Genomic DNA, 23009 nt, shown 5'->3' with positions numbered 1-23009 from the left:
CTGTAGTCTCTGGGCAGGGGGCTCTTTCTGTGACGGTCCAGTACAAGGTGGCTTGTGCATAGAATGGGAAGCTCATGCCCCCAGCTGAGACCCGTGTGAGCGCTCTCTCTGACACCTTCCACCTTCTCCACAGTTAAAGCCCTCCAAGCCCTTGATTAGAACCGTCTGAAGAACTCCACAATCACCTATTAGGACTCCGATCATGGAGGGTTACTGGAGGCCACAGATGAACACCAGCAGCTGGGGAGGTGCAACGGGATCTACAGAGATGATGGGCTAGCCACAGGGAGGGACGGAGACAGGGAGCCAAAGGAGTCCGCATTGGAGGTTCCAGAGCATGGAGACTATGGAGGAGGAGGGGGAGATGATGATGAAGAGGAGGAGAAAGAGACAGAGGTGGAGGAGGAGATGGAGGAGAAGAAGGAGGAAAAGAAAATAAAGGAGGAAGAGGAGGCAGAAGAGGAGGAAATAAGATGAAAAAGAAAGACAAGGAGGGGGAGGAGGAGTAGGTGGAGAGATGATGTTGATGATGAGGAGGAAGATGAGAGATGAGGAGGGGGAGAGGGAAGAGAAAGAGGAGGAGAAGGAGGGGAAAAAAGGATAAGAAAGAGGAAAAGGATGAGAAAAGGAGGAGGAGAAAAAGGAAGAGAACTTGGAGGAGGAGGTGGTAGGGGAGAGGAGAAGGAGGGGAGAAGGAGGAGGAAAAAGAGGAGGAGGAATAAAAGCAAGAGGAGATGAAGGAGGAGGAGATGTAGGAGAGATGAAGAGGAGGAAGAAGAGGAGAGATGAGGAGGAGGAGGAGAGGGAGGAGAAGAAGTAAAAGGAGATGGAAGAGCAGGAAAAGGAGGCTGAGGAGGAAAAGGAGGAGGAGAACGAGGTGGAGGAGAAGGAGGAATATGAGGAGGAAAAGATGGAGAAGTAGGGAAAGAGAAGGAGGAGGAATAGAAGTAAAAAATGGAGGAGGAGGAGGAGGAGATGGAGAAGAGATGATGATGATGATGCAGAGGAGGAGGAAAGAAAAAGAGAAGACGGAGGAGAAGGAGAAGGAAGACAAAGTTACAGAGGAGTCAGAGAAGAAGGAGGAGGTGAAGAAAAAGGAGATAGAGGAGAGAAAATGATGAAAAGGAGGAGTAAGAGAGATGAGGAAGTGGGAAAGGAGAATGAGGAGGAGATGAAGGAGAAGATAGAGGAGGAGAGGAGAGGGGGAGGAGGAGGAAGAGGAGAATGAGAGAGATAGGAAAGAGGAGGAGAAGGAGGAGGAGATGGAGAAGAAGGACAAAAGTAAGAAAGAGCAGGAGGAGGAGGAGAAAGAGAAGAAGGAGGAGGAGGAGAAGGAGAAGTAAGAGATGAAGAAGGAGGGGAGGAAAGAGATGAGCAGGAGAAGAAGGAGGAGCAGGAGGAGGAGGAGGAGATGTAGGAGGAGAAGAAAGAGCAGGAGGAGAAGGGGAAGGAGGATGACGAGAAGGAGAAGGAGATTAAGAAAAGATGATAATGAGGAGGAAGAAAGATGAGGAGAAAGTGGAGGATATGGAGGAGATGGAGATGAAAGAGGAGGAGGAGAGATGTTGAGGAAGAGGAGAAAGAAGAGGAGAGATGAGGAGGAGGAAGAGGAGAGAGAGAAGGAGAAAAAGAAAATGGAGAGGGAGAAGGAGGAGATGGAGGAGGAGATGCAGGAGGAAAGAAGAAAGAGTGGAGGAGGAAGAGGAAGAGAGGGAGGAGATAGAAGAGGAGATGGAGGAAGAGAAAGAGGAGATAGATGAGGGGAGAAAAAGATGAAGGAGGAGGAAGAAAAGGAGAAGCAGGAGTAGAAAAAGACAGAATATTGAGAAGGAGGAAGAGATGGAGAAAAAAAGGAGGATGAGATAGAGGAGGAGGAAGAGGAGAATTGGGAGTAGAAGAAGGAGGGATGAAGGAGAGGAGGAGGAGATGGAGAAAGAGGAGGAAAAGAAGAGAAAGAAGGAGAAATTGGAGGAGGAGGAGAAAGAAGAGGAGGAAGAGAAATAGGAGGAGAAATAGAAGAAAAAAAGAATGATGATGAGGATGAAAAAGAGAGATGGGGAGGCGGAAAAATAGAGGGAGAAGAAGGAGGAGTTGGAGGATAAGAACAAGGAAGTGGAGGAGGAGGAGAAGGAGTGTGAATGAGAGGAGGAGGAAAAGGAAGGGGAGGAGTAGGAGAACGAGAAGGAGGGGAAGGAGTAAGAGTAGGAAGAGGAGTAGAGATGAGGTGGAGGAGAGATGATGAGAAGAAGAAAATAAAGGAAGAGGAGGAGGAGATGGAGGGGAGGATGAGGGGGTAATGAGGCGGAGATGGAGGAGGAGAAGGAGAAGGAGATGGAGGAGAAAGAGATGGAAAAGGAGGAGGAGATGGAAGATGAGGAGAGGAGATGAAAGAGGAGGAGAGGAGATGAAAGAGGAGGAGGAAAAAAAGAGAGATGAGCAGAAGAAGGACAAAGAGGAGGAGATGGAGGAGAAGGAGGAGGAGATTTAGGAAAGATGATGATGTTGAGAAGGAGGAGGAGAAAAAGAAATGAGGAGGAGGAGAGAGAGAAGAAGGAGGAAGAATTGGAGGAGGAGGTGATGGAGGAGGAGCAGGACAAAAGGGGGAGGAGGAGAAGGAGAAAAGATGAGGAGGAGGAGGAGGAGAAGGAGGGGAGGAGAAGAAGAAATGATGATGATAAGAAGGAGGAGAGATGAGGGGAAGTAGGAGAAATGAGGAGGAGGATAGGAAGGAGAAAGAGAAGGATATGGAGGAGGAGAAGCAGGAGGAAGAGGAGGAGAAGAAGAAGAAGATGAGGAGGAGGAGATGAAAAAGGAGGAGATTGAAGAAGAGGAGAGGAGATGAAGGAGGAGGAGAAAAAGGAGAGAGATGAGGAGGAGGAGGACAAGGAGTAGGAGGAGAAGGAGAAGGAGATGGAGGAGGAGGAGAAGAAGGAGATTTAGGAAAAATGATGATGTTGATGATGAGAAGAATGAGTAATGAATAGGAGGAGAGAGAAGAAAAAAGAAGAGATGGAGGAGGTGATGGAGGAGGAGGAGAAAAGGGGGAAGAGGAGAAGGAAAATAGAAGAGAAAAAAGAGGAAAGGAAGGAAAAGAAAAGAAGATGGATGAGAAGTAGGAGATGAAGGATGAGGAGAAAGACTGTGAGGGGGAGGAGAAGGAGAAGGAAGAGAAGAAAAAGGAGGAGGAGAAGGAGGAAGAAAAGAGAAGGAGGAGGAGGAGAAGGAAGAGGAGGAGAAGAAGGAGGGGAGAAAGAGGTGAACGAAAAGAGGAAGAAAAGGAGGAGATTAAGGAGCAGGAAGAGGAGAGGGAGGAGGAGGAGAAGTGGGAGGAAGAGGGGGAAGAGAAGGAGGAGAAGAGGAAGATGGAGAAAGAGATGGAGGAGAAGGAGGAGGATCAGGAGGAGAAAGAGGATGAGGAAGAGAAGGAGGAGGAGGAGGAGGAGGAGGAGGAGATGGAGAAGAGAAGATGATGTTTATTATGAGGAGGAGGAGGAGAGATGAGAAGGAGGAAAAAGAGAAGAGGGAGGAGATGAAGGAGGAGGAGATGGTGGAGGAGGAGGGGGAGTATATGGAGGAGGATGAGGAGGAGAAGGAGGAGAAGAAAGAAAAGATGAAGGAGGAGAGAAACCAAGAGGATAAGAGACATAAGGAGGAGAAGGAGAAGAAGAAGGAGGAGGAGGAGAAGGAAAAGAAGGAGGAGGAGGAGGAGATTAAGAAGGAGAAGAGAGATGAAGAGGAGAAAGAGGAAAAGGAGGAGGAGGAGAAGGAACAGGAGGAAGAGGAATAAGAGGAGGAGGCAGAGAAAGGAGATTGACTAGTGATGATGTTTTTAAGGAGGAGGATGAGGACAGGGTGAAGGAGGAGGAGGAGATGGAGGAGAAGGAGATGGAGGTGGAAAAGGAGGAGAAAGAGCAGAAGGAGGAGGAGAGGGAGAAGGAGGAGGGAGGTAAACAAGAGAAAGAGAAGAAGGAGAAGGAGGAGGAGGAATAAGAGGAGGAGGAGATGGAGGAGAAGGAGGACGAGGAGGAGTAGGAGGAGAGAGAAGAGCAAAATGAAGAGCAGGAGGAGCAGGAAGAGGAGGAGGAGAAAGATGATAGAAATGAGGAGATGGAGGAGAAGGAGGAGGTGAGATGAGCAGGAGGAGAAGAAGAAGAAAAGGAGGAGGAAGAGATGTAGGATGATGAGGAGGAGGAGATAGAGGAGAGATGATGACGATGAGGAGGAGGGATGAGTCGGAGGAAGAGGAGAGGGAGGTAGAGGAGAAGGGAAAAGAAGAGAAAAAGGAGGAGCGAAAAGAAAAGGAGGAGGAGGAGGAGGAGGAGGAGAGATGGAAGAGAAGAGGGAGAAGAAGGAAGACAGAGAAAAAGAAGGAGGAGATAGAAGAGAAGGATGAGAGAAAGAAGGAGGAGAAGGATGGGGAGAAGTAGGAGGATGAGGGGGAGGAGAAGAAAGAGAAGATAATAATGAGGAGAATAGTAATAATAATGAGGAGAAAAAGGAGGAGATGGAGGAGAGATAATGATGATGATGCGTAGGAGGAGGAGAGATGAAATGGAGTAGGAAGAGGAGAGGGAGAAGAAGCAGGACAAAGAGGAGGCGATAGAGGAGGTGCAAAAGGAGAAGGAGTAGGAGGTGGAGGAGGAGGCAGAGACAGAGGAGAGATGATGATGAGGAGGAGAAAGGAGAGTTTAAGAGGAACGGGAGGAGAAAAAAGAAGATAGAGGAGGAGGAGAAGGAGGGAGAGGAGAAGAAGGAGGAAAAGTAGAGAGACGAGGAAGTGGAGGAGAAGGAGAGTGAGGAGAAGGAGGAGGAGAAGGCAGAGAAGAAGAATACAGAGGAGTAGGAAGAGATGGATAAGGAGAAGGAGATGGAAGAGGTGGAGGAGAAGGAGCAGGAAGAGGAGGGGGCGATGGAGGAGGAGGATGAAGATGAAGAGGAAGAGATGGAGGAGAGATGATGATGATGAGAGACGATGTGATGATGATAAGAAGGAGTTGGAGGTATAAGGAGTAGGAGCAAAGATTAGGAGGAGCAGGAGGATGAGGAAGAGGAGGAGAAAAGAAGAGAAGGAGGAAGAGATTGAGGGGGATGACAAGGAGATAGAGGAGGAGGAGGTGGAGGAGGAGGAGATGAAGGAGGAGCAGAATATTGAGGAGAAGGAGGTGGAGTAGGTGGACAAGTAAGAGGAGGAGTACAGATGATGAAGATGATGATGAAGGGGAGGAGGAGAATTGAGAAGGAAGAGGAGAAATGATGCTGATGAGGAGGAGAAAGAGAAGAGATGAGCAAAAGGAGTGATTAGGAGGACCAGGAGGAGGAGGAGAGGGAGGAGAAGAAGGAGGAGATGAAGGAGAACAATGAAGAGATAAAGGAGGTGGAGGAGATGGAGGTGGAGAAGGCGGAGGAGCAGGAGTTGAAAGAGGAGGAGAGGAGATGATGGAGGAGAAAAAGGAGGAGGAGAAGAAGCAACAGGAGGAGATGGAGGAGGAGAAAAAGGAGAAGTAGAAGAGATGGAGAAAAAGAGGGAGGAGGAGAGAGATGAGCAGGAGGAGTAGAAGATGAAACAGGAGGTGAAGAAGGAAGAGATGGAGGAGTAGAAATAGTAGAGGGAAGAGACTGAGGAGGAGATCAAAGAGGAGGAGGTGGAGGAGAAAAAGATGGAGGAGGAGGAGATATGATAATGACGATGATGATGATGATAAGGAGGAGGAGGAGGAGGAGAGATGAGGAACAGTAGGAGAGATGATGATGATGAGGAGGAGAAGAAACAAGAGGAGAGATAAGAGGAGGAGGAGAGAGGAGGAGGAGGAAAAGATAAAGCAGAAGGAAGAGGAGATGGAAGAGGAAAAGGAGATGGAGGAGAAAGAGGAGAGAGATGAGGAGGAGTAGAAGAAGCAGCATAAGTAGGAAGAGGAAACGGAGTAGGAGGATGAGATGGAGGAGGAAGAGGATAAGAGAAAGGAGGAAAAGATGGAGGAGGAGGAGATGGAGGTGTAGAAAGAGGAGGAGGAGGAGATGAAGAAGGAAGAGGAGGAGAAGAAGAAGGAGCAGGAGGAGGCAAGGAGGAGGAGAAGAAGGAGGAAGAGGAGGAGGTGGAGGAGGAGATTAAAAAGAGATGATGATGATGAGGAGGAGGAGGAGAGATAAGAAGGAGGAGGAGGAGATGGAGAAGGAGGAGGAGGAGAGAAAGGAGGAGAAGGAGGAGGAGAGATAATGATGATGAGACGGAGTAGAAAAAGAGATAAGGAGGAGAAAGAGAAGATGGAGGATAAGAAGGAGGAGATGGAGGAGGAGCAGGAGGATATGGAGAAAAAAAACGACAAGGAGGACAAGGAGAAAGAGTGGGAGGAGGAGGAGAAGAAAGAGTAGGAGGGAAGGAGGAGGGGGAAGAGGAGAGGAAAGAGGAGTAGTATAGGGAGAAGAAGAGGAGGAGATGGAGGAAGAGGAAGAAAAGATGAAGGAGGAGGAGGGATGAGGAGAAGGAAAAGTAGAGAAAGAAAAAGGAGAAGGAGATTGAGGAGGAGAAGAGATGATGATGTTGATGAGGAGGAAGAGAGGGATGCATGAGGAGAAGGAGATGGAGGAGAAGATGGAGGATGAGGAAGAGTTGGAAGAGGAGAAGAGGAGATGAAAGAGGAGAAAAGGGAGGGGTAGGAGGAGGAAGAGAGGGAGCAGAAAAAGTAGATGAAGGAGGAGTAGGAGAAGGAGGAGGAGAAGGAGCAGCAGGAGGAGGAGATGCAGGAGGAGGAGAAGATGCCGAAGAAGGAAAAATATGAGATGGAGGATGAGGAAAAGAGGGAGGAGAAGGAGAAGGTTGTGAGAAGAATGAGTAGAAGATTGAGGAGAAGAAGGTGAAGAAGAAGGAGGATATGGAGGAGAAGGAGAGAGAGATTAGGAATAGAAGGAGAAGAAGCTGGAGGAGAAGGAGGAGGAGATGGAGGAGAGATGATGATGTTGAAGAGGAGAAGGAGGAGGACAAGGAGAATGAGGAGGAAGAGATGGAGAAAAATGAGGTGGAAGAGGAGAAGTAGGAGGGGAAGGAGGAGGAGGAGGAGAGTGAGGAGAAGGAGTAGGAGAGGTAGGAAGAAAAGGAAGGGGAGGAGGGGGAGAAGAAGGGGAGGAGGAGGGATGATGAGGAGGAGGAGAAGGAGAAGGTGGAGGAAGAAGAGACGGAGGAGGAGGAGAGAGAGGAGAAGAGAAGAAGATAAATGACAAAAAAGGAGATGGAGGAGGAAGAGGAAAAGTAGTGGGAGGAGGAGAGAAGGAAGAGGACGAAGAGGAGAAGGAGGAGGAGGAGGAGGTGGAGGAGGAGGAGGAGGAGGAGATGGAGTAGAGATGATGATGTTGAATATGATGAGGAGAAAAAGAGAAGGAGGAATTGGAGGAGAAAGGGAGGAGAAGGAGGAGGGTATGGACAAGGAGGAGAAGGAAGAGGAGAGGAAGGAGAAGGAAGATCAGAAGATGAGGAGGTGGAGGAAGAGGAGAGAAATGAGGAGGAGGAGGAGATGGAGGAGGAGAAGGTTGAGGAGGAGGATAACAAGGAAAAGGAAGAGGAGAGTAGAAGCAGGAGGAGTAGGAGGAGAAGGAGCAGGAGGAGATGGAGGAGTAGGACGACGTGAGATATTTGGAGGAGGAGGTGAAGGAGCAGCAGGAGGAGGAGATGATGTAGGAGGAGGAGGAGGAGGAGGAGATGGAGTAGAGATGATGATGTTGAATATGATGAGGAGAAAAAGAGAAGGAGGAATTGGAGGAGAAAGGGAGGAGAAGGAGGAGGGTATGGACAAGGAGGAGAAGGAAGAGGAGAAGAAGGAGAAGGAAGATCAGAAGATGAGGAGGTGGAGGAAGAGGAGAGAAATGAGGAGGAGGAGGAGATGGAGGAGGAGAAGGTTGAGGAGGAGGATAACAAGGAAAAGGAAGAGGAGAGTAGAAGCAGGAGGAGTAGGAGGAGAAGGAGCAGGAGGAGATGGAGGAGTAGGACGACGTGAGATATTTGGAGGAGGAGGTGAAGGAGCAGCAGGAGGAGGAGATGATGTAGGAGGAGGAGGAGGAGGAGGAGGAGAAGGAGGATCAGGAGATGGAGGAGGTGGAGGAAGAGGAAAGGGATGATGATGAGGAGGAGATGGAGGAGGAGAAGGTTGAGGAGGAGGATAACAAGGAAAAGGAAGAGGAGAAGTAGAAGCAGGAGGAGTAGGAGGAGAAGGAGCAGGAGGAGATTGAGGAGGAGGAAGAGGTGAGATATTCGGAGGAGGAAGTGAAGGAGCAGCAGGAGGAGGAGATGATGTAGGAGGAGGAGGACGAGGAGATGGAGGAGGAGAAGGGGGAGATGGAGGAGGAGGAGGAGAAAGCAGGAGGAGGAGAGATGAAGATGATGATGAGGAGAAGAATGAGGAGAGGGCAGAGGGGGAGGAGAAGGAGGAGGAGGAGGAGGAGGAGGTAGAGAAGGAAGAAAAAAAGATGGAGGAGGAGGAGGAGAATGAGGCATATTAGCATGGCATGTTTGTTACAATCAATGAAGCATTACTAAATTTTGTCCATGGGTCACTCAGATTTCCTGAGTTCCACTGGTGTAGGATTCTGCTTAAAGACCACCCACCTCCATGAAGGTAGCAAGTCCCCTTTGGCTCTTCTTCATCATGACAGTGCCTAGACTTCCTCATCTTTGATGACCTTGATAGCTTTTAGGAGCACTGGTCAGTTATTCTATAGTGTCTCCCTCTACTGGAATTTGTCTAAAGTTTTTCTAATTATCATCCTGGGGTCACTGGTTTCTGGTAGAAGATGACAAAAGTTAAAGAGAAATTTGTATCACACCATGGCAAGGGCACATGTCAACATGACCTGTCACTATTGACCTTGACCTTGATCAGCTGGACAAAAAAGGGTTTGTAAATTTTCTCCACTTTAAAGTTACCAGCATCAAATTTTTTTGGGGGGGGTACTGAAGATTAAACTCAGTGTATTCAACCACTGAGCCCCATTACCAGGCCTATTTTGTATTTTAAGACAGGACCTCACTGAGTTGCTTAGCACCTCACTTTTGCTTGTAATATCCAAGCCTCATCCTTCCAAGTAATTGGGATTACAGCAGAGAACCAGCAGGGTTTTTTTTGTTGTTGTTGTTTGTTTGTTTCTTTCTTTTCTTTCTTTATTTTTATAATTTTATTTATCTATTTGTTTCTTTTTTGTGCTTAGTGATTTGAACCTTCATGCCAGGAGAGCTCTAAGTCACATTCCCAGCCCCCCAGCAGATATTTGAACTAATATTTTTTTTCTTCACTCTAGTAAAATAGTCTTCATGTTCATTGAAAAATAAAATAAAATGAAACCAAAAGAAATAGAGCTTCTTCTTTTCTTCCTCCTCCTCCTCTTCCTCCTTCTTTTTTGAGACAATGCCTTGCTGAATTGCTTATGGCCTTACTAAGTTACTGAGGCTGGCCTCAACTGTGCTATCCTCCAGCCTCAGTCTCCCCATCCACTGGGATCACAGGTGTGTGCCACTGTGCCGTGCTTAGTAGCAGAGCATTGGAAAGTTTTCCCTCTGAATATCTGAGAAGAAAGCACTCTCCCCTTGAGAAGCACATCCCTGCTGGCTTTCTGGACTAGATCATTCCTGAAGCAGTATATGAAGGGATTCAGCAGGCATGACACTATGGTGTTGAAAAAAGCCACTCTTTTGTTGAGGGTCATGTTCCCAGTTTGAATGGGCTTCAGGTACATGATTATGAAGCTCCTATAGCTGAGTGAAACCATCAGCGTGTGGGAGGAGCAAATAGAGAAGACCTTGCTGCGGCCCCCAGATACGGGCAGGTGCAGAAAAGTGTGAATGATGCAGCAGTATGACAAAACCATCACAAGCACAGAGCTTACCAGGGTGCATATGGCCCCAGGAAGCTGACCAGCTGCAGAATCCTGGTGTCATCACACACCAGCTCCAGCAAGGGAGTGCTTTCATAAAAGAAGTGGTTGAGGATGCGGGGACCGCAGAAGTGCAGGAAGGACATCCAGGCACACAGCACCTCAAGGACCAAGACGCTGGTGACCCAACAGGCCAGAACCAGCCAGCTGCACACCCGGGGCTTCATGAGAGTGGAATACTGCAGCAGGAGGCAGATGGCCAGGTACCGGTCACCAGCCTGTAGCAAGGACTCCACTGTGCCCAAGATGAAGTAGAGCCTTGTTTGCATAAAGCACCTGGCGCAGGCAATGGTTCTGTGACCAGAGAGGAGGTGGGCCAGCATCTGTGGGGTGACCCTGGACGTGAACCCCACCTCCAGCAGGGAGAAATGGCGCATGAAATAGTACATAGGAGTGTGCAGGCGGCGGTCTGCCAAGGTCAGGGTGATAATGAGCAGGTTGCCCAGGAGTGTTAGCATGTAATGACCAGGAACACTGTGAAGAAAAGGAGCTGGAGCCCTCACATATCTGTGACCCCTAAAAGCTCCAAATCCAGCACAGCAGTGAGGATGGGTTCATGAGGTGCCATTGCCCAGGCACCAGGCTGGGGGTGGCTGCTCTCCTAGCCTGGTCCCTGTCCTTGCTCTTGGCCTATCTTTAGTCTCTTGGTCTATGTGGCTTTTTGGAAATGCAGAGACAGTCAGTGCCTATCCTGCTGCTCTGTGGAGACGAGACAAGTGACATTTATTACATTGCTGGTCATGGTGTGGACACCACAGGAATGCTGGCTTATGTAGCCCACAATGACATCACTTCAGGAAGTAATACTTACATTCATCACGATACTTAGCACCTGCTTCCTCCAAAAATACTGCTCTCTGATGAGTAAAAACTGGGTGTGGTGCACACCTGTCATGCCAGGGACTCAGGAGGCTGAGGCAGGAGGTTCACCAGTTCAAAGTCAGCCTCAGCAAAAGCAAGGCAGTAAGCAACTCAGTGAGACCCTGTTTCTAAAGAAAATACATAATAGGGTTGGAGATAGGGTTCAGTCGTTGAGTGCTCCTGAATTCAATCCACAGCAACCCCCTGCAAAAAAAAAAAAAAAAAAAAAAAAAAAAAAAAAAAAAAAAAAAAACCACAAGAATAAGAGAGATATAATGTGGGGCACAAACAGGAGACACATATATACTTGAGCACTGTGTAGTAGTCACATTAAAAAAAAAAAAAAAACAGGAAAGCCAGGGACTAGAGCAAACCGCTGTCATCCCAGGAACTTAGGAGGCTGAGGCAGGAGGATCAGAAGTTTAAGGCCAGTCTCAGCAACTTAGCGAGACCTTGTCTCATAATAAAAATAAATTCATAAATAAATAAATAAAAATATTCAGAGGTGTAGCTCTGAAGGGCCTGGCTGCATGCTTCCCTGTCTTGTGGCTGCACATGTGCCTGGGATGGCTCCTGGTGATCAGCCAGGAGGAGGTGCTGTGGCCAGTGAAGGAAGAGGCAGACCACCTCCAGGATAGGTCCAGGACTCACCCGCCCTCGTGGACAGCTTGTGCTTCCCTTACAGACTCTGGGGTGGGTGTACATGTGAACTCACTTCACCCTAAGACCTTTATCTTGATTGGCTCCTTTGTAGTATATAACTGTGTGTACTTCCTGAATAAATGAGATCCTGCTTCAACTCATCTCCCTGGCGCGTCTTATTGTCCTCCAGCGAGGGAGGGCTGGGTGCAGGCCACCAGTCGACCTTTACCTTTCTTGGCTTGTCTTGGTCGGGGCGTGCTTTCCCACTTTTCCCGCCAGTCAGGAGGAGATAGGGGATTAAAAACCCCAATATCTGGTGCCCGAACAGGGACACCGAACCCGGACACCAAACCCGGACGCCAAGGAAGTATCGGCGATCCAAGCCAAGGGAGTTTCAAGGTAAGGGTTTCCCTGGAAAAGATGGGGCAATCTTATACTAAGTACAACGACCCTGACTGGGAAGCCATTGTTAAGGAGCCTCTTGGGTCACAGCGAGTAAGTCCTCTCACTGCCCAGGAAGAGAAAGATTTAAGAGCTCCCTCTGACAATGGCCTCTTAGATCTTTTTGATCCCTGGCCTGGTCTTCTGGGTTCCACACCAATTTCCCCTGTCCCGGAACACATGATAGAGAGATGGGATGGGGAGTGGCCACCGCCATATTATCACCCCTCCCGCCACGGAAATTCTCCACCCTCTTGTGGAACCCTGGAAAATCTGGGGAAGCTGCCATCTTGTATGGCTTTCCTGGTAAATGCTTATCCTGGGGGCCATAGACCGGCTTTATGGTATCCCTGGGAGGCCCAAGACTTGAAAGAACTCAAAAAGGCTGTCTCCAAGTATGGACCTAATTCATCCTGGGCCAAAACCCTCCTCTAGGGTCTGGCCCACCAACAGTGTACCACCCAAGACTGGGAAAACTTAACTAAGGCCGTGTTTCCTGGTCCCCTGTACCTGAAGTGGTGAGCTTTATTTAATGAGGAGTGCCACACTCAGGCTTAGAGGAATCAGGCTGTAAACCCCCCGGTTCTTGTAACTTATGGGATACCATCGGGGTCCAGTGGTCAATTTTCCACAGGCCTTCAGCAGGCTGCTATCCCTGCCCCTACCAGGAGCAGGTATGGGCTTTGGGGCTGGTGGAATGGAAGAAGTTGGAAGAAGGCCACTCAGAGCCCTTGATAGCAGGAGTTACTCAGAGGGCTACTGAGGATCTTGCCACCTTCATCGAGAGTATGAAAAAGACCTTCCAAAGGTAATTCCCTCCAGGACCCCTTCGGGACCAATTTGTCAAGATGCTGGTCTGGGAGGTGATGACTACAGACCACAAGCTAGCCTGTGCAGGGATGAAGGACAGATCTATGGAGAGGTGGATAGTTGCCACTAAGGATGTTGGTACTCAGGCCCACCAATCATAGTCGTTGGTCGCGGCCTTGCAGGCCCAAACGGCTTTGCTTGCTGAGGCTCTTACTACAGCACTTGCCTTTTCCAGTGGCGCCGGGAGAGGGGTTTGTTATGAATGTTGTCAACAGGGCCACTTCAAGAGAGAGTGCCCTACAGGACAAATAAGACCCAGTGCCCCGCAGGAACGTCCCTCAGATTTGACCAAGAGGCAAACTCCACCTTAGATGCCTTGCCCCTGTGTAGAAAGAGATTCTATTGGCGGAGGGATTGTAAGTCCAAATTTGATATTGAGGAGAAGCCTTTAAACTACTAACGTGGTGCCCTCCAGCCCTGTCACCCAAAGGAGGCACTTCGCCTACTGGCCTGCCTAGGGTCCACTGGAAACTCTCCATAATCCCGGGAATTAGGCCCAAAATGGACATCTTCATAGTAGATAAAATGTTCCGCTGCTTGATTGACACTGGAGCGGACCAGACAGTATTAAGGAAGGAGGAGGTTCCCCCACTATGGAAGCTGATTCCCAGACCTCAGTTATTGGGGGTGGGGGGCAATACAAGGTCTGGAAAAACCAAGGATCGGCTTACATGAAAAGATGCAGATGGGAGTCAGGGAGGGGTATGTCCTCTGGTGGTGTCTGGCCTGACAGCTGATCTGAAGAGACAGGATATTTTGGGGGAAGCTGAGATGATCATCACCACAGATCACAAAGGGAAATATGATGATATCCTAGAGGAAGAGGAGTGCCAACAACAGTTTGGACCATCGGGTTCCCTTAGCGATGACTGGGGGAATCCACTTTTTGAGACATCGAGGCGGAACACTCTTGCACCCCGTGTGAGTCCTCACCCCCAATTCTAGAGGCCACTGTTCCTACCATCCCCAACATTCAATGGCTTCTGGGCCCTCCAGTATGGGTGGCACAGTGGCCGCTTCCCCTAGATAAACTACAAAAGCTAAAGGCAATAATATCAGAACAACTTATCCCAGGGCATATTAGGCCCTCTCTGGGCCCTTGGAATAGTCCTGTATTTGTCATACAAAGGGCCACAGGGAAATGGAGAATGTTACGGGACCTAAGAAAGGTTAATGAGTGGATGATTGCTGGTGGTACCCCCTTGCGAGGGCTACCCTGGATCCCCTCCATTTCTCGGGATTTGGTTCTCATTGTGACTAACATCAAGGATTGCTTCTTTTCTATTCCCCTTGATCCTCAGGACTGTGAAAAGTTTGCCTTCTCTGTTCCCTCTGTTAACTTCCAGGGGCCAGACCAAAGATATGCGTGGGTGGTGTTACCCCAGGGCATGACTAACTGTCCAGCCTTTTGTCACCATTATGTTTTACAAGTCCTGCAACCGTTTTGGACGTGATCGAATATGATTCTATGTGTTCACATGGATATGACATTATTATTGGAACAGAGGATGCTAAAGCGTTGGGCTCCACCTATAAGGAACTCTGGGCTCTCTTACAGAAGGGAGGATTATGTTTATCTAATGACAAGGTCCAGACCTTACCCCTTTTTAAAATTCCAGAGGCTGAACTTAAGTTGGACTCTGTCCCATTGGTGGAATGACAGAAACTGTTGGGCAAACTCAACTGGTTAAGGCCCTGGCTTCACCAGCCTACAGAAGACCCGCTTCCACTTTTTGACTCTTTAAGAGATAAAGTCCGATTCAAGACCCAACATGGCGGCGGGTGGGGAGGCAGCACTTTCAGTACCTCCTCGATAACGGGGTCAGAGAGACGCATTAATGCGCTTAGATTCTACCTGCTGAGAAACTTCTAGCAAAATTCCGCTGAAGTGAGATCTGTCGGGAATTAGTAGGATTATTGGAGGTGACAGTTTTCCCAAGACGAGTGAATCTCCACCATGTGGCGCGGAGGTCCAATCCTGACACCCACCTCCGCTGCACAGTGACCAGCCGCTGCTGCACGGTGACTGGATGCTGCTGTGCAGCGACCAGCTTCCAAGGCGGCTCAGCAGGTGCGGCGCAGGGACTCTATGAAGAGGTCTCTAACCAACGCTTCATGAAATAGCGAACCAGGAACCAACCAAGATTGGGTCAGACAAGAGACAGGCCATTCCCACCCCTCTCTTTGGACACTCTGACAAGAAGCCTGAGGCCCACCATAGCAGAGAGGTGATGTCACCAGAGTTCAGCTGATGAGATTCCTTCCCAGTGGAATCCGCTTTAGCAAGTGTGTGACTCCCACCCCCACGAGATACAAACAGCCAGGAAACCTCAAAAATCTCTCCATGGGCGTGTCTGTAGGGGACGAGAAAAGTAGACGAAATTCTTGATTCCCAACTCTTCCTACCACCAGCGGCAACACCCAAGGTCTTAGCCACCAGTTTCCGGGGGCGTGCCCACCAAAGGGGTCTGGAATAATTAAACTGCTGTTTCCCAGATTACCACTCCACAGCACTGGGGCTTGGATGAATGACAGAAAGAGTGCTTAGTCATTCGGGAAATAGGGCAAGCAGTGGGGCTACAAGTGTAACCAGATCCTTGGGGAACCGCCTCCAGTGAGCAGGACCTGGCTGCCTGGCAGGAGGAAGGGGGGGAGGGCAGGAGAAGTGAAATGGCACTAGACTAACAGGATTGAGAGACTCCCAGGAGGAGCCTTACAGGGATTGCTGTCAGCACATAGAGGGCAGAAGCTCGGCTCGGAGGGCACAGCTCCGCCTACTGGAAGAAAAAAAATGGATGTCTAAGACTTCAATTTTTATTTAATTTCTATTGTATTAGTTTTTTTCTCCCCTTTTTCTTCTTTCTTTCCTTTTTCAAGTTTTATTGTTCTTTCCATTCTCCTCTATTCTATCTATCTCTTTCTCATTCTTTCTTTTTAAGAGCACCTTCTTTCCCCTACCCCCCCACTTTCATCCCAAGCATTACGTCTTCCATTACATGTAATTGTCTAAATGCAAATAGGTGAATGTTTCGAGGCTTTCTATAGGGCTCCTAAATACCTAGCTACTACCAACACCCTGATCCAATTGCCTGTTAGTATCCCCCTTCAGTAGAGCAATCTTCCAAAGTAGCCAAGACATACTAACCCTCATACCATCATAGCACCTAACCTAAATATCAAAGTCCTAAGAACAGACAACAAATCACTATATGCATACAGAATCCAGAAGCCTTTTATGAGCTGAATGAATCACCTTTAAAGTACAATAAAGCCCAATATTTCTAGGCATAGTCTCCCACCACAAAGGAGAGACCACACAGATACACAAAACCAAAACAAATTTATAGGAGAAAACAGAAACACAGCAGTTAAACAGAGTTGGAAAGTAACGTGAACAACATGAAAAAAAAGGGAAAAAAAGGATTACAAACAATGCAGGACAACTTAAATCTACAGGAGAACCAACAGGCATCAGAAAAATGGACAGAGAAAGAACTCAAGGCATACCTGACTCAGATGGAATGAAATCTTAGAGAAATCATTAGACAGCAAGTCGAAACAATGAAAAAATACTTTGAAAACAAATTGCATAAGCAAATTCAAATTTCAAAGAAGGAACTCTACCAGGAGATAGAGATTTCAAAAAAAAATCAAACACTAATCCTAAAAATACAGGAAACCATAAACCAAATTAAAAACTCAAACAAGAATATTGCAAATAGACTAGATCAAATAGAAGTCAGAACATCAGATAATGAAGACAAAGTTTATCAACTCGAAAAGAATATAGTCAATGCAGAAAGAATGTTAAAAAATCATGAGCAATCTATCCAAGAAATATGGGATGTCATAAAAAAAACAAACTTGAGAGTCATTGGGATAGAAGAAGGCATATAGGTTCAAACCAAAGGAATGAAGAATCTGTTGAATGAATTAATCTTAGAAAACTTCCCAGAAATGAAAGATGGAATGGATTGCCAAATCCTGGAGGCCAAAAGGACCCCAAACATACAAAATCATAATAAACCAACTCCAAGACACATAATTATGAAGATATCCAACATACAGAACAAGGAGAGAATATTAAAAGCTATGAGAGAAAGGAGGCAGATTACATTCAGGAGAAAACCAATTAGGTTAACGGCTGATTTTTCATCAAAGATTTTGAAAGCAAGAAGATCCTGGAACAACGTATTTCAAAAGCTGAAAAATAATGGATTCCAATAAAGAATATTGTATCCAGCAAAATTAAGCTTTAGATTTGACAATGAAATTAAAATATTTCACGATAAACAAAAGTTAAAAGAATTCAAAGCCAGATAACCAGCACTGCAAGGCACTACACCAAGAGGAATTGAAAAACAGCACCCAAAACTAACAGTGGGAGGTATCTCAGTAAAGGGGGAGAAATATAACCAAAGAGGAAAAACTAACCAAATTAAAATAAATAAATAAATAAGCATGACTGGAAGTACAAACCATATATCAATAGTAACTCTAAACGTTAATGGCTTAAATTCACCAATCAAGAGACATAGGCTAGTAACCTGGATTTAAAAAAAAACAGATCCAACAATATGCTGCCTTCAGGAGACTCATATGATAGGAAAAGACATACACAGGCTGAAGGTGAAAGGTTGGGAAAAATCATACAACTCACATGGTCCTCGGAAGAAAGCAGGAGTGGCCATACTCATATCAAATAAAATCAACTTCAAACCTAAGTTAATCAAAAGGGATAAAGAAGGACACTATATACTGTTAAAAGGAACCATCCACCAACAAGGCATAACAATTATCAATATGTATGCACCAAACAATGGTGCTGCAACGTTCATAAAACAAACTCTCCTCAAGTTCAAGAGTCAAGTAGACCACAACACAATAATTATGGGTGACTTCAACACACCGCTGTCTCCATTGGACAGATCCTCCCGACAAAAGCTAAATAAAGAAACTATAGAACTCAATGTCACAATCAATAACCTAGACTTAACTGACATATATAGAATATATCAACCATCATCAAGTGGATACACATTCTTCTCAACAGCACATGGATCTTACTCAAAGATAGAGCATATATTATGCCATAGGGCAACCCTTAGTAAATGTAAAGGTGTGTAGATAATACCATGCATCTTATCTGATCATAATAAAATGAAACTGGAAATCAATGATAAAAAAAAAGGAAGGAAAAATCCTGCATCACCTGGAAAATGAACAATATGTTACTGAATGATCAATGGGTTACCGAAGACATAAAGGAGGAAATTAAGAAATTCTTAGAGATAAATGAAAATATAGACACAACATATCGGAACCTATGGGACACAATGAAAGCAGTTTTAAGAGGAAAATTCATCACCTGGAGGTAATTCCTTAAAAAAAGAAAAAAAAAACAACAACAAATAAATGAACTCACACTTCATCTCAACACCCTAGAAAAGGAAAAGCAAAAAAACAGCAAATGTAGTAGAACACAAGAATTAATTAAAATCACAGCAGAAAGCAACAAAATTGAAACAAAAAAAATTGAAAAATTTGATACAACTAAAAGATGGCTCTTCAAAAAAATAAATAAGATCAACAGACCCTTAGCCATGCTAAAGAAGAGAAGAAGAGAAAGAATTCAAATTACTAACATACGGGATGAAAAAGGCAATATCACAACGGACACTACAGAAATACAGAACATAATTAGAAAGTATTTTCAAAAGCTATATTCCAATAAAATAGAACATAGTGAAGATATCAATAAACTTCTTAAGTCATATGATCTGCCCAGACAGAGTCAGGAGGATACATGCAATTAAACAGACCAATTACAAAGGAGGAAATAGAAGAAGTCATCAAAAGACTACCAACCAAAAAAAGCCCAGGAATGGATGGGTATACAGCCGAGTTTTACAAAACCATCAAAGAATAATTAATACCAATACTTTTGAAGCTATTTCAAGAAATAGAAAAATAAGGAGCTCTTCCAAATTCATTCTATGAGGCCAACATCACCCTGATACTGAAACCAGAAAAAGACATTTCAAAGAAAGAAAACTACAGACCAATATCTCTAATAAACTTAGATGCAAAAATCCTCAACAAAATCCTGGTGAACCAGATAAAAAAGCATCTCAAAAAAAATTGTGCATCATGATCAAGTAGGATTCATCCCCATGATGCAAGGCTGGTTCAATAAATGAAAATCAATAAATGTTATTCACCACATCAATAGACTTAAAGATAAGAACCACATGATCATCTTGATAGATGCAGAAAAAGCATTCAACAAAGTACAACATCCCTTTATGTTCAAAACACTAGAAAACAGGAACGTACCTCAACATTGTAAAAGCTATCTATGCTAAGCCTCAGGCTAGTATCATCCTGACTGGAGAAAAACAGAAGGCATTCCCTCTAAAATCTGGAACAAGACAGGGATGCCCTCTATCACCACTTCTATTGAATTTAGTTCTTGAAATACTAGCCAGAGCAATTAGACTGACAAAAGAAATTAAAGGCATAAAAATAGGAAAAGAAAAACTTAAATTATCACTATTTGTGAATGATAGGATCCTATATCTAACAGACGCAAAAGGGTGTAGAAAGAAACCACTAGAGCTTATAAATTAATTCAGCAAAGTGGCAGGATATAAAATCAACACGCATAAATCAAAGGCATCCCTGTATATCAGCAACAAATCTTCTGAAATGCAAATGAGGAAAACCACTCCATTCACAATATGCTCAAAAAAATAAAATATCTGGGAATCAACCTAACAAAAGAGGTGAAAGATTTATACAATGAAAACTACAGAACCCTAAAGAGAGAAATAGAAGATCTTAGAAGATTGAAAAATATACCCTGTTCATGGATAGGCAGAACTAACATCATCAAGATGGTGATACTACCAAAAGTTCTCTAAAGTTTAATGCAATGCCAATCAAAATCCATATGGCATTTCTTGTAGAAATAGATAAAGAAATCATAAAATTCATATGGAAAAATAAAAGACCCAGAATAGCAAAAGAAACTCTAAGAAGGAAGTGTGAATCAGGTGGTATAGCGATACCAGATTTAAACTATAGTACAGAGCAATAGTAACAAAAACAGCATGGTACTTGTATGACAACAGGCGGGTGGACCAATGGTACAGAATAGAGGACACAGAGACTAATCCACAAAGTTACAACTATCTTATATTTGATAAAGGGGCTAAAAGCTGCAATTGAGGAAGGATAACATCTTCAACAAATGGTGCTGGGAAAACTGGAAATCCATATGCAACAAAATGAAACTGAATCTCTTTCTCTCGCCAAGCACAAAAGTTAACTCAAAGTAGATCAAGGAGCTTGATATCAAATCAGAGACTCTGCGTCTGTTAGAAGAAAAAGTTGGCTCCAATCTACATATTATGCGGTCAGGCTTCAAATTCCTTAATAGGACACTCATAGCACAAGAGTTAATAACAAGAATAAACAAATGGGACTTACATAAACTAAAAAGTTTTTTTCTCAGCAAGAGAAACAATAAGAGAGGTAAATAGGGAGCCTACATCCTGGGAACAAATTTTTACTCCTCACACTTCAGATAGAGCCCTAATATCCAGAGTATACAAAGAACTCAAAAAACTAAACAATAAGATAACAAATAACCCAATCAACATATGGGCCAAGGACCTGAACAGACACTTCTCAGAGGAGGACATAAAATCAATCAACAAATACATGAAAAAATGCTCATTATCTTTAGCAGTCTGAGAAATGCAAATCAAAACCACCCTAAGATACCATCTCACTCCAGAAAGATTGGCAGACATTATGAAGTCAAACAACAAGTTCTGGCGAGGATGTGGGGAAAAGTGTACACTTGTACACTGCTGGTGGGAATGCATATTGGTGTGGCCAATTTGGAAATAAGTATAGAGATTCCTTGGAAAGCTGGGAATGGAACCACCATTTGACCCAGCTATTCCCCTTCTTGGACTATTCCCCTATAGACCTTAAAAGAGCGTATTATAGGGATACTGCTACAATGATGTCCATAGCAGCATTATTCACAATAGCTAGACTGTGGAATCAACCCTTATGCCCTTCAATAGATGAATGGATAAAAAAAGTGGCATTTATACACAATGAAGTATTACTCTGCATTAAAAAAATGACAAAATCATGGAATTTGCAGGGAAATGGATGGCACTAGAGCAGATTATGCTAAGTGAAGCTAGCCAATTCCTGAAAAAACAAATGCCAAATGTTATCTTTGATATAAAAAGAGCAACTAAGAATAGAATAGGGAGGAAGAGGATGAGAAGATCACCATTAAACAGCAACAAGAACAGGGAGAGAAAGAGAGAGAGAAGAGAAATTGCATGGAAATGGAAGGAGACCCTCATGGTTATACGAAATTACATTCAAAAGAAAGTGAGTAAAAAGGGAAATAAACAAGGGGTAGAGATGAATTACAGTAGATGGGGTAGAGAGAGAAGATGGGAGGGGAAGGGGAGGGGATGGGGGATAGTAGAGGATAGGACAGGCAGCAGAATACAACAGACACTAGTATGGCAATATGTAAATCAGTGGATGTGTAACCTATGTGATTCTGCAATCTGTATATGGGGTAAAAAATTGGAGTTCATAACCCACTTAAATCAAAGTGTGACACATGATATGTCAAGAACTATGTAATGTTTTCAACAACCAACAATATATTTTTTAAAGGGAGGGAAAAACAAACTAATTCAAGTTAAAAGGCAAAAATTAACCCAAATTACTGAAAATGGAAATCATATCTGATTAACTATCATCTTTGAGTTGTGATAGGAATCAGCCAATTTTATGAGACTTTCAAATAAGGTCTAACACCAACACCTCTCAAATCATTCCATGTAATAGAAGAGAATGAAACTTTTTCAAACTCATTCTATAAAGCTGGTATCACCCTGATACCAAAACCAGACAAAGACACACCAAGAAAAGCAACCTCAGACCAATAAACCTGATGAACTTAGATGCAAAAATTTTTAATAAAATTCTGGCAAAATGCCTACAAAATCATTTTAAAAATCTAGTGTCCTATGATCAAGAGGGGTTCATCTAAAAAATGCAAGTTTGGTTCAACGTAATAGAAATCAGTAAATTTAATACATCACATCAATAGACTTAGAGACAAGAATCATACTTTCTCAATAGATGCAGAAAAAACTTTGATAAAGCACAGCAAGCATTGATGTTCAAAATTCTAGAAGAACCACGGATATAAGGAACATGTATTGTAAAACCTATATATGCTAAACCCAATGCCAACATCATCCTAAATTGAAAGATTGAAAACATATTCTCTTGAAATACTGGTACAAGATAAATGCCTGTTTCAGCACTTGTTATTCAACATCATCTTGAAACTCTAGCCAGAGCAAGGGACAGAAGAAAAAAATTAAAGAAACATGAAGAGAAAAAGAATAACTCAAACTATCCTTATTTGCTGATCACATGATTCTATATTTAGAGAAAACAAAAATCTCCACTAGAAAACTTCTAGAACTCACAAATGAATTTAGCAAAGTAGCGGGATGTAAAATCAACACCTATAATTCAATTGCATTCCTATACATCAGTGATGAATTGACTGAAAAAGAAATTAGGAAAACTACCCCATTCACAGTAGCCTCAAAATATATATATTTGGGAATCAATCAAAATAGATAAAAGAATTTAACAAGAAAAACACAGAACTCTAAAGAATAAAATTGAAGAATACCTCAGGAGATGGAAAGATCTTCCTTGATCTTAAAGAGGCAGAATTAATATTGTCAAAATGGCCATACTACCACAAGTGCTACACAGATTGAAGAGTTCCTATTAAAATCCCAGTAATATTTTCCATAGAAATAGAAATAATAAGTCATAACATTCATTTGGAAAACACAAGAGGCCCAGCATAGTCAAATCAATCCTTAGCAAGAAAAATGAAGCAGGAAACATCACAATACCAGACCCTTAAGTTATACTATAGAGCTACAGTATCAAAAACGGCATGGTGCATGAGCACCAAGCAAACAGGTAGAACAATGGTAAGAACAGAAGACACAGAGACGAATCCACAGAAATACAGTGACCTCATACTAGACAAAGGCACTGAAAACACACATTCAGAAATGATAACCTCTCACAAAAATGGAGTGGGAAAAACTGGAAATCCACATGTAGCCACATGCAATTAAACCCTTGTCACTCAACCTGCACAAAACCCAACTCTAAGTGGATCAAGAACTTAAGCATTA

General features: G+C 44.4%; 1 protein-coding gene across 5 annotated transcripts in view; it reads right to left on the bottom strand.

Annotated features, from left to right (window-relative positions):
- Positions 1 to 3657: 3657 nt before the first annotated feature.
- LOC144371504 (uncharacterized) overlaps positions 3658 to 23009 on the bottom strand; it is a 338074-nt gene continuing 318722 nt past the window's right edge. Inside the window, exons 1-2 of one of the 5 annotated variants that reach the window (XM_078033819.1) lie at positions 8594 to 9060; positions 3660 to 5256 (exon numbers count right to left, since the gene is read on the bottom strand). In XM_078033819.1, the coding sequence (XP_077889945.1) occupies positions 3830 to 5256; positions 8594 to 8657 (1491 nt within the window). In that variant the 5' untranslated portion in view covers positions 8658 to 9060 and the 3' untranslated portion in view covers positions 3660 to 3829. Of the gene's footprint in view, positions 5257 to 8593; positions 9061 to 10726; positions 10981 to 13355; positions 13468 to 23009 lie in introns of those variants that run through there. The other 4 variants (XR_013431468.1, XR_013431469.1, XR_013431470.1 and 1 more) reach the window with 4 other exon arrangements.

This window comes from Ictidomys tridecemlineatus, chromosome 16, assembly GCF_052094955.1.
Source record: "Ictidomys tridecemlineatus isolate mIctTri1 chromosome 16, mIctTri1.hap1, whole genome shotgun sequence".
Lineage (NCBI taxonomy): Eukaryota > Metazoa > Chordata > Mammalia > Rodentia > Sciuridae > Ictidomys > Ictidomys tridecemlineatus.
Note: the sequence above shows the minus strand (reverse complement) of the source record. Positions and strands in the feature narration are given on the sequence as shown.